General features: G+C 43.6%; 1 protein-coding gene across 1 annotated transcript; it reads right to left on the bottom strand.

The window, feature by feature from the left end:
- Positions 1–1,947: 1,947 nt before the first annotated feature.
- si:dkey-9i23.6 (uncharacterized) lies at positions 1,948–9,740 on the bottom strand. The gene is made up of 8 exons (XM_021573549.3): positions 9,513–9,740; positions 7,404–8,852; positions 6,980–7,167; positions 4,494–5,004; positions 4,056–4,146; positions 3,683–3,933; positions 2,814–2,915; positions 1,948–2,487 (listed from the first exon to the last, which is right to left on the bottom strand). The coding sequence occupies exons 2-7, from the start codon at positions 8,850–8,852 to the stop codon at positions 2,814–2,816; spliced, it is 2,592 nt and encodes an 863-aa protein (XP_021429224.3). The 5' UTR covers positions 9,513–9,740; the 3' UTR covers positions 1,948–2,487.
- Positions 9,741–11,063: the final 1,323 nt, after the last annotated feature.

The raw sequence follows: 11,063 nt of genomic DNA, 5'->3' as shown, positions 1-11,063 counted from the left end.
ATAATAATTTAACGCGTTCATATTTTTTTACGTAGTTATTACACATTGATTACACTATCACTCGTATTTCATAATGTCACAACGATTCATTGGTACGCATGCTATGACGCTGGTAAAGTTTTCTCGCACACCTACAGTGCTGGTCATAAAATAAAGCTAGCTAGCTCATGGATGCAAACAATGTTCTTCCCCAAAAACACAGCAAAACGACAATCTGTTTCTAACTATATAGCTAGGTGTCATCATCTAAAATAAACCTCATAAAACGGTTCTTATTTGATGAATGGTGGTCGGACCCATCTATGTGAAGCTAGCCACAATAGTGGACTTTGCGGTTAGCCTTCAAAATAAAAGTGTAATTGACAGTGATGCAAATAAATACAAATATAATTATTCCATAATTTAATAGATCATGCTAAATAAGTTTGAAATGTTGTTATATAAAATCAACAAAAGATAATAATTTGTTAATTTGACAAAAAGCTGTTGAAATTACACTGAATGTATTAGACTTTAGAATTGCATTGGGGGCATACTGATTTCACTACACAGCCTTACTTATGGATTGTGGATCAATGACATGGGGTATCAGTCCACTCAGTGACACCCAGAGAAACATTAGCATCATAGCACTTATTGTGGAACTCTGAAACAGCTGTGAATTGAGTCACATTTATTTTCAACCCATGTGATTGAACACCATTCCCGGGGAAAAACAATATTGTGTGGATGTTTTGGAGTCTGATAACTCTGAGGATATCTTGGGTATTGGGTAGACTGATACCCCATTTCATTTATCCTCAACCCTTAGGTAAAGCTGTACAGTGGAATATGAATGTCGATACACACAATAGGCTGACTGGGGGGGTGATTTCACACAGCCAGAGTCCCGCGATAAGAGATACAACACTAATATTTACGTAAACTCTTCACAGTTGTGTTCTGTGGGTGTCACAGAGTAGACTGGTAACCCATTTCATTGCTTCACATTCCAACCTGGTTTAACATTATCAAGTCTAAACATGGCATAATTCTACCAAATGTAACCTTCTGCATCACTTTCAGAGGTACTTTTCTTTTTGAAGGCAAACCGCAAATTCCACTATTGTGTCTAATCCTTATTGTGGCTAACTTCACAACACATCACCGGTCCGGTCGACCGTCACTAGCCAGGTGAAGCTAGCTGGCTGCTTATAACGTTAGCTTTGGGCAACAAGGTTTGGCAGCTGGCTAGCCATTTATTTCCATGAACTGAAGTTCAATTTCAATAGGCGAACAACAAGTGGCTACGTAGCTAATACTTACTCACAAGGATTCCTAAGTCATTGTTAAGGATGATGAAAATGACTGCAGTTTATACTGGTCATTGTTTTCAGACTGGTTGTATTGGTGCTAGCAAGCTACCCCAGAAGTTGCGGTCGAACAAATAATGCCGTATTACCATCGCGGTACTGTAAACACATCGTTCGTGGCCAGTGTGTGCTCGTCTGCTGACTTTTTTTGTACAGCTTTGACAGTGATACTGATAGTGGTGGCGCTTGGCTTACACGTGCAAATTCATCACACACAGCATTCTAATAGAATTGTGTTATTTGACGTGTCAAATTAAAAGCTTATTTAACACGTCAAATAGTGTTATTTGATGTGTATCTTTAATTGGCACGTAAAGACCCAAACGGCGTTCCATAGATTTATAGTTCAGACATCTAATTAACTATACAAATGTATTACCTTTTAATGTAGCCATGAACACAACCAGTCATGGTGTTTTATCTGATTGTTAAACAAATCACTTCGGATTGTGCCAAAGGAGGGGCGAGTTGCTCTAGGTAATTTGAGTGGCTCCGCGCACTAACCGATTGTACGTGCCACAGCCTCTGACACAATCAGCCAATCACCATTTGACAACAATAGATTTTCTGTCCCCAGTCAATTTGACAACAAGAACCAGGTGTCCGTCTTTTATTGACCAATAAGAAGGGTGCACCATTAAAATGCAATTTTATGTGCCACAATAAATAAATATTGTGAAACACTATCATTCCACTATTACTGTAGATGTATTAAAAACATTTTACAGGGAATTACAGGCAGGAGGTGAGAATACATTTGCTATAAAAGAGGGGAGTACCAAATGTGTGAGAGAGAGGGAGTATGAAAAGGGGAGAAGCAACCTAGTCCACACTCTGGCAAGGTTATTTTTCAGAATACAGTTTGCAAATGTTCCTTATTTTTTGCTTTGCATTATCATGACACAAGGCGAGACCCAAATGCAGACACAGGAGGCAGATGGTTGGAGTTTAAGGTGCAAGAGAATGGTCGTGGACAGGCAAAAGTTCAAAACCAGAGGAAACACACCGGGTTAAGTGGGCATTGTGTCAAGAAGCAGTGCGACTTGATGGGGTTGTGTTTCAGAGGATGCACGGCTCTTGATATTCTCCTCTCCCGAGTCCATATGGGAGTTGCTGCGATGAGACAAGACTGTAACTACCAATTGGATACCACAATATTGGGGAGAAAAAGGGTAAAAAAATTAAATAAATAAAAACAACATTTATTCAGATCTTACAGAATCTCATTCAGATAACACTGATGTTAGAGAAAATCTATTAGTGACTAAAAGTGTTGGTAACACACTCAATATAGCAAGATAATCATTTGATCAAAGATAGGCATACATGTTCCATTACTGTGTGCATCTGCGGTGTTATCGCTTACACACCTAAAACTGTAAACACTAAAGAGGTAGTGGCTAGGGCTTAGAGGTATGGGCTATGAGAAGGAGCTATGGGTTACTATTGGATCACCAATACCTAGTTTTTAAGCTTCCTCTTGGTTTTGTCTTTCAGGACTGTCATGAATTTGGACAGAGGCGGCTTGGGACTTGAACCTGGCTTTCTGCTGCTTTCAGTGGTCTGAGAGAGAGAGAGAGAGAGAGAGAAAGAGAGAGAACCATTTTGAAATATTTGGAGTACTGAAGTGGTCTCTGCTAATATCTAGGTTTCCATCCAATTGGTGACAGATTTTCATGTGAATATTCTAAAATTTACCTTTTGTTATATTTTTATATTTTAAAAAAAAAAAGCTGAGCGTGATGACATATTATGGGAAAAAAAGAGCACAATTATTTTTATTTGTCAAACCAGGATCAAGCTCATCACTGTGCACTTTCGCCACTCTGTAAAGCTCATAATAACTTATTTCCCCTGTAGCCTAATAAACCGCATGCTTTCCCGAGTCGTAGTGGGAGGAGCACACAACATATCACCTGAATCCAAGTTGACTTCGATATGACGGTTATCACATCAATATCTGCGCATAAAAGGTGTTTCCACCGCCATTTCACGCATAATTAATTTTACAGACACAGAAAGAATCCACCTTGCCTGGCGTATTTTGTTTTGTCGACAGTTGGAAAGTTCACCGCCAAATCTGTTGTTTCCATCAGGACATGTTTTATCCGACATGCACTTTACTCACATAACAAGGTTGGATGGAAACCGGGTTAGTGATGCTAATATACATTAGTACATTCAGTAATAAGCTACAGTCTGTCTGAAATGACATCCTATTCCTATCGTGCACTAGGGAGTAGGGTGCCATTTCAGACACACTTCAGAGACACATCATATGCAGTGTTTGAAAATGTTGCCAATGGTTATGGGGTCAAATGAACTCTGACCTTAACAGAGAGGTTGTCCTGTGTCGGTGATGTCACAGGGTCCTGTTTTTCAGCGGACGTAGGGATGTTGTAGAAAGAGGACGGAAAGACATAGGAGGGAGAGGAGCAGGAAGAGGAGGAAGAGAGGGAGGAGGAAGGAATGGAGGAAGAAGGGAGTGATGTGGGGGAGAGTGTGGAAGGAGGAGAGGGGTTGAGGAATTTGATTTCAGGGGCTTTGATTGCAGTGCATCTTACATTGAAGGTCTCTGTTTCTGAAAAGAGAGAGAACAGCGGAAAAAAATGAATATTTCAGTGTCTCAGCTTTTGTCCAACTCCTTTCATCCTGTCTATTTTTCTGATTATTTCATCTAGTTTTCCAGCCATTCACTCTTACTTGTCTTCTTTAGCCCCGGAAGTCTGTGCTTTCTCTTTTTGCTCAGACGAATTTTATGTTTCTGAGCAGAACTGTCCAGAACTCCAGTTGACTGAGAAAGAAAGAGAGTGTGTGTGTGTGTGTGTGGGTGTGTGTGTGTGTGTGTGTGAGTGAGAGAGAGAGAGAGAGACAGCGAGACAGTGAGAATAAGAACAAGAGAACAAGATTTTGCAGTAAGTGTTTATATACCAGGGCTCTCCAACCCTGTTCCTGCAAAGCTACTGTCCCATAGGTGTTCAACCCTAATCTAGAGCACCTGATTTTAATAATTAGCTGTCTGATAAGATGAATCAGGTTAGTTACAACTGGGGTTGAAGCAAAAACCTGCGGGGGGGGGGGGGGGGGCTACAACAGCACTTTAAATGACTACAATACCCACAATCCAGCAGTGTGGCTCACCTCAACACAGAGGAAATCAAGGTCCTTTGATTGGGTCCTTATGGGGGACTTGCATAATTCAACAGTGTCATGGATGTCCTTAGATATGGGTCTGGAGTGGTCCAACTCACTCTCCTCCGCTGCATCATTTTCCAATAGTATCTTCGGTTTGATGACAGCAATGGCATCAGCTCCTGTGTCATTGTTGTTGTCTACTTCCTGTTGTCTGTTGTCCGATTGGTTGTCCACAATCTCATTCGGTCTTGATTGGCTGAAGCTGACAGCCTCGTATAAAGAAAAGCCTATGTCCTCATGGTTGTGTTGAACGTCGTTGGGAAGGCGCAACTCTGGTCCAGTCTTTAATTGGTCGCCTTCATCATAACCGTGTTGGCTAGCAGCCTCTGATTGGAAAACGGACGGTGAGGGGGCTGGACTGTCCCTTATAGACAGGAATGGTGACCACTCATCTCCTGTTAGAATCTCGTCCACCAAGCTGATGGGACTGAAGTTGAACTTGAAAGAGCTGAAGGAGCTGTAAAATAGAGGGGGAAAAACATTGAGGTTAATGGTTTTGTCACAAAATGGCACCCTATTCCCTATATAGTGCACTACATTTGAACAGGGCTCTGATAAAACGTAGTGCACTATTCACCATATTCCCTATAAAGTGCACTACATTTGACCAATTAGTGCACTATATAGGGAATAGGGTGCCATTTGTGAAACAAAATAGATATTATGTCATCTGCCATGGGTTGATGAAAGCAGTGGTCACATTTCTTTAAACAAATATATATAATAATAATTTTCACAAGTATGTGGTACATTTTCACAACTCTAGTTAGTACAAAACCCAAAACATATCATCTAAAAGGCAGTTGTTTCAAAACTTTAAGCACATTTTCAATTGACAAAGTACAACGCACAAAATCCCACCGTCACTTTTCACCACACTTAAATCAGTGTTTAATCTAGAAATGCATGTTTGACATTACAATACATGTTCATATAAAGTAAGAGCCTTTCACAATGCAATGTTCACATTACTTTTCATATGATTCTGTCCTCATTTGTTAAAATACTTTGTTCTATTACTTAATCCAACTGCTCTTAATTGATCATCACGTAACCATTTGGTAAAACCCATGTTCTCATTTTTATAACTACGGAATAAAAATGTATATTTGTATAGTATAAACATAACGTATGATATACACCGAGTGTACAAGACATTAGGAACACCGTCCTAATATTGAGTTGCAACCCCTTTTGCCCTCAGAACAGCCTCAATTCGTCAGGGCGTGGACTCTACAAGGCGTCGAAAGCATTCCACAGGGATGCTGGCCCATGTTGACTCCAATGCTCCCCACAGTTGTGTCAAGTTGGCTGGATGTCCTTTGGGTGGTGGACCATTCTTGATACACACAGGAAAACTGTTGAGCGTGAAAAACCCAGTAGCGTTGCAGTTCTTGACACACTCAAACCGGTGCGCCTGGCACCCACTACCATAACCCGTTCAAGGGCACTTAAATCTTTTGCCTTGCCCATTGACCCTCATGAAAATCCTTCTTTAACCTGTCCTCTCCTTCATCTACACTGATTGAAATGGATTTAACAAGTGCCATCAATAAGGGATCATCACGATATTGCAAAAATGCCACATAACTGGACTAACATCTCGGAGCACAGAATGTGTGTGTGTGTGTGCGTGCGTGTGGTGACTTCAGGGCACTTAGGAAGTCATGACAGCTATGGGGAAGTAGTGTCAGAGTTACTGTAACTTCATCAACAAAACACACACACACACACACACACACACACACACACACACACACACACACACACACACACACACACACACACACACACACACACACACACACACACACACACACACACACACACAGAGTCCAAGGAATGTGTGTGCTCTGCTATGGCAAGCACAGTATCTAGTGCCTCTTAAGTAGAGTCAAGGAAAAAGAGAGGGTGTGGTGGATTGAAACTCCCCAAGACTCACTTTCCATCACCACTGAAAACATGTCTCTCTCTCTCTCCTCACCTTGCTCCCTCTCATTCTGTCTCTCACCACTGAAAACGTGTCTCTCTTTCTCTCCTCACCTTGCTCCCTCTCATTCTGTCTCTCACCACTGAAAACGTGGCTCTCTCGCTCTCTCTCCTCATCTTGCTCCCTCTCATTCTGTCTCTCACCACTGAAAATGTCTCTCTCCCTCTCCTCATCTTATTCCCTCTCATTCTCTCTCACCTCTGAAAACGTCTCTCTCTCTCTCTCTCTCCTCATCTTATTCCCTCTCGTTCTCTCTCACCTCTGAAAATGTGTCTCTCTCTCTCCTCATCTTATTCCCTCTCATTCTCTCTCACCTCTGAAAACGTGTCTCTCTCTCTCTCTCTCTCTCTCTCCTCATCTTATTCCCTCTCGTTCTCTCTCACCTCTGAAAACGTGTCTCTCTCTCTCTCCTCATCTTGCTCCCTCTCATTCTGTCTCTCACCTCTGAAAACGTGCATGGTGTCCCACAGGCTTCCTCTCCGTCTCAGCTTGGCTGGGCCGCTCCATCGTTGGCGACTCCTGTGTAGCCTCACCACTCCTCTTCTCCTCCTCCTCTTTCCCCTCCTCTTCCTCTATGACAGACATATTAGCATGCAACCTGGCTGAATGTCGATCTTGATGGAGATGCACCTGTCAAAAAAAAATCACACCATGATCACCCTACAAGAAGAGGGCGACTTCATTCTTAATCAATGTTAGATAGTTCGACTGGATGTCGATCTTGATTGAGGTTCACCTGTTATAACATAACTGTAAGAGGGAAATGATGCAATAATTGACTCATTATTTAATGTTCAATAGTTCATTGGAGTAAAAGAAAGAATACAAATGTAATTTCGTCGCATTAATGAGCAAGAAAGACTCACTAACGGCATTTCGCTCTCCACCTCTCTTTCTCCGTCGTCATCCTGAATCTCTCCATTTCCTCCCTTCTCCTCTCGACTCTCCTTCCATCTGCTCATCATCTTCTTGGTAAATTTCTTCAGCTTTCCTCCCTTCATTTTCTTCATATTCGGGTGTTTCGACCCAAGCACACCCCCACCACCCCATGTTGCAGTGTCCTGAACTACAACTTCTTGTGTGCCTTCTAAATTCCTCCCCACCTCTAACAAACCTCCCTCCTCCGTGTTACTCCGAATCTCTGCAGGGGTTCTGGAGCTCTCGCTCCCATCTGCGATGTGTTCGCTAGGATCTGGTGGTTCTCTGACTCCCTCTGTCCCTGGAGCTACAGACTGGAAGCCAGGGGGGATGTCTCTCGTTTCAGACCCAGAAGAGGCACTTCCATCTGGGCTGTCCTGGACTCTCCCCTCAGGTCCCTGGGGCAGAGATCTGTTTTTGCGTGGAGGTTTTGATATAAGTGGCTTGGGTGGGGTCAATTCCAACGGTTGGGGTATCCCCCTTACCCCCATCCCCACCGGCTCAGAGGATTTAGGGGGGCGCCCTATATCCTTTCCCCTCAGCTTGGAAGGGTCCTGTGTTGCCATGGACACAGTCGTCTCCAACTGCTGCACCCCCTCACCCCTCTGTGCTGTAGAGCCCAGAGTAAAATCCAGAATGGGCTGTGAGAATCGGCGTTCTGACTTGAGGATGACAGCTGAGTATTTTGACAGCATATCCCCTGAGGACAATAGCATATCCTCCTTCTGTCCTCCAGGCCCTCTCCCATGCCCTGTAGGCCTCAGCTCACAGCCTGGGCTCTCGCCTACCACTCCCCCCCACACAGGAGCACTCCGGCTAGGGTCGAGGGCTGGTGGAGGGGGCGGTGGCCCTGTAGGGTGTAGCGGTGGTTTAGCCCTCCTCTTGGGGGGAACGGGGGGAAGCGGGGGTCTGGCATCCAGGCCAGGGGGACAGGGTAGAAACTGCCTTCCCTCCCATCTGGGAATCACAGAGGGGGTTTCGCTGTTTTCCTCTTCCTCCTCGTTGCCCAGGTTTTCCAATCCTGCATCCAAAAATGGAATACCGGAATTCCCCTCTTCTCTTTCTGAATCTCTGTCTGATGATTCCGGATCGTTGTCCCTTTCAGTCGGAACTTTCAATTGTGGATCCTTGTCATCATCAACACAATCATCATCATCATCATCCTCAATCACTTCAGCAAGCTTTCCTTTGAATTTGAGCTCTGCATTATTGTGGTCCTGAGGGGTCACATAGAATCCCCTGTCTGTTTCCACTGAGGTTCTGAGGTGTTGGTGTGTGTTACGGTGTGTGTTCGAGTGTATGTTAGGAGGTTGATCCGTGTCTTCTGCAGTGCTCAGTCTGCGCAGCATGGACTGGATCAGAGACATATTTCCAGAGTGACTGTCCGCCTCAGACATCTAGAGAGAGAGGAATACAGAGAGATTTTTTATTGTGTGTCCCAAATGGCACTATTTTCCCTTTATTGTGCACTACTATTGACCAGGGCCCATTCCAAATATCGTGCCCTTAGGGCTCTGGTGAAAAGTAGTGCACTACATAAGGAATACGGTGTCATTTTGGAGGCATACAGAGTGTTGTTTCATAACCAGATTTCTACAGTAATAATACACTCAGTGTCTGTCTGCCTGTCCGTCTCTCGACCTGTCTGTCTCTCGGCCTGTCTGTCCGCCTGTCTGTGACCAGTGTGTGTCAAAGTCCGCACAGGTCATTGATGGCATAATTTTTACAGAGATCTCGAGTTAGTTTTGTCAACTGAGGCTATTCACAGCTTGGATTCACTCAAGACGTCCTGTATGCCCCTACAGAAGCCGTACAACAACCGGTTGACATTACTACGTCCTCTCTCTCAGTGTAATGTCAATGCATTTCAATCACTGCTTCTTCACAGTTCTTTAGAGATCTATGTATTAGACGTAAGGTTGCAAAATATCGGTACATTTGCCCAAACTCCCAGAATATTAGAATAGAATATTCCTGGAATCAGGAGGGAATAAGCAGGGAATCCAGAGACCTCCCACCAGGATTTCTGGAAAAATCTGTCTGTATATTTCTCTTACCGCTGTTCTATTCTCTTCCTCTGTGTTTTCTTCCCTTCATCCTCTTCTCCTCCAGCCCTCTTTTCATGAGAAGCTTTCCTTTAAACTCAGCTGCTTTCATTCAGTCCCTCGCTCTCTCTCTTTTTCCCACGTGTGTTCCTAACAAACACAACTCTAACATGTCCGGCCTCACTCTTCCCTCCTGACGTTTCCCTCTGGCTCTGTGTGCTCGTGCATGTGTGTGTGTGTGAGTGTGTAATAATTTCTTCATCGAAACTGCCAAAACCAGTTCTCTCCCATTCCGCGCACAGTGTCAGTGACTCAAAGTTTAAAATTGCATGGCGTGCTATATTAATCACACCGTTTCCAAACACTAAATGACCCACCTTTTTCCTTGAACATTTTGAGATGCCAGTTTCCATTGGCTTTTGTGACTAAACTGTGTAAGCTAGATTTGGCATCAGATGTTGTGCACGCACGCGTACGCGCACACGCACACGCACGCACACACACACACACACACACACACACACACACACACACACTTTGACTACTTGCCTACTCCTCCAACAAAGTAGACCAACCAGGGCCGGCTTTAGCCTATAAATTCCTACAGCCAGCAAGTGAGCAGAGTTTACCATTCAAGATGTGATTATAGCTGTCCTCTCTTCTCAGAATATACCCCAAAATTGCCTACATGTTTGCCATTGATTCGATATACAATATTTTTGAGCCAATCCGAACGGTTCCTTTCTATCAATAAATGCCAGTCGCTAAACCGCCTCACCCACTGGAAGAAAAGTGCAGATCACTACATACATTAGGTGGCGGCACCGTGTAAACCCCACGGAAGGAGCTGAAAAGCTTTCAACAGGAAGTCGTTTTTTTTGCCATCCTCCCATCGAGTTTTCAAAACTATCTTTGATATTTGGTAGTAGCCAGTAGCTCTGAGGCTGTGAGGAAAGTAGAGGATGGTGGGCTAAGGGTGAGGGAGCCTGAGAGGATCCCTGTGAGGAAGTAGGACAGTACAGAGTTACCCGAACAGTTTGTCCTTTAGTAAGGCTGGCTTCTTGACATTGATTACGATGGTCATTAATTGCATTCTGAAAGGAAATCCCAGAAGATTGAATTGGTAGTAGCAGCAGAGACGTTTTTGGGTGTCAAGAGATTTTAGTGTAGAATTACGGGGGGGGGGTTGAGAAAAGGGGTCCCAGCCACCACAGGCTAACGGCCTATATACAGTGCCTTCGGGAAGTATTCATAACCCTTGACTTATTCCACATTCTGTTGTGTTAGATCCTGAATTCAAAATGTGGAAATATATGTTTTTTTCTCACCCATCTACACACAATACCCCATATTGACAATCTGAAAACATGTTTTCAGAAATGTTTGCAAATGTATTGAAAATAAAATACAGAAGTATCTCATTTACATAATTATTCACACCCCTGAGTCAATACTTTGTAGAAGCACTTTTGGCTTCTGGAGTCTTTTGGAGTCTTTCTGGGTAAGTCTCTAAGGGATTCCCACACCTGGATTGTGCAATATTTTCCCATTATTATTTTCAAA

The sequence above is a fragment of the Oncorhynchus mykiss genome, chromosome 19, assembly GCF_057628025.1.
Source record: "Oncorhynchus mykiss isolate SJ-2025 chromosome 19, ASM5762802v1, whole genome shotgun sequence".
NCBI lineage: Eukaryota > Metazoa > Chordata > Actinopteri > Salmoniformes > Salmonidae > Oncorhynchus > Oncorhynchus mykiss.
The sequence above is the reverse complement of the archived record's forward strand: the minus strand, read 5'-3'. Positions and strand labels throughout refer to the sequence as shown.

Excerpts from the sequence above, each read along its gene's own strand:
- si:dkey-9i23.6 (XM_021573549.3), bottom strand. The coding sequence starts at position 8,852 with ATGTCTGAGGCGGACAGTCACTCTGGAAATATGTCTCTGATCCAGTCC. Across the intron at positions 4,147-4,493 it reads TTGATTTCCTCTGTGTTGAG|TCAACTGGAGTTCTGGACAG; the intron begins GTGAGCCACACT and ends TTTCTTTCTCAG. Across the intron at positions 2,916-3,682 it reads AGGACAACCTCTCTGTTAAG|ACCACTGAAAGCAGCAGAAA; the intron begins GTCAGAGTTCAT and ends TCTCTCTCTCAG.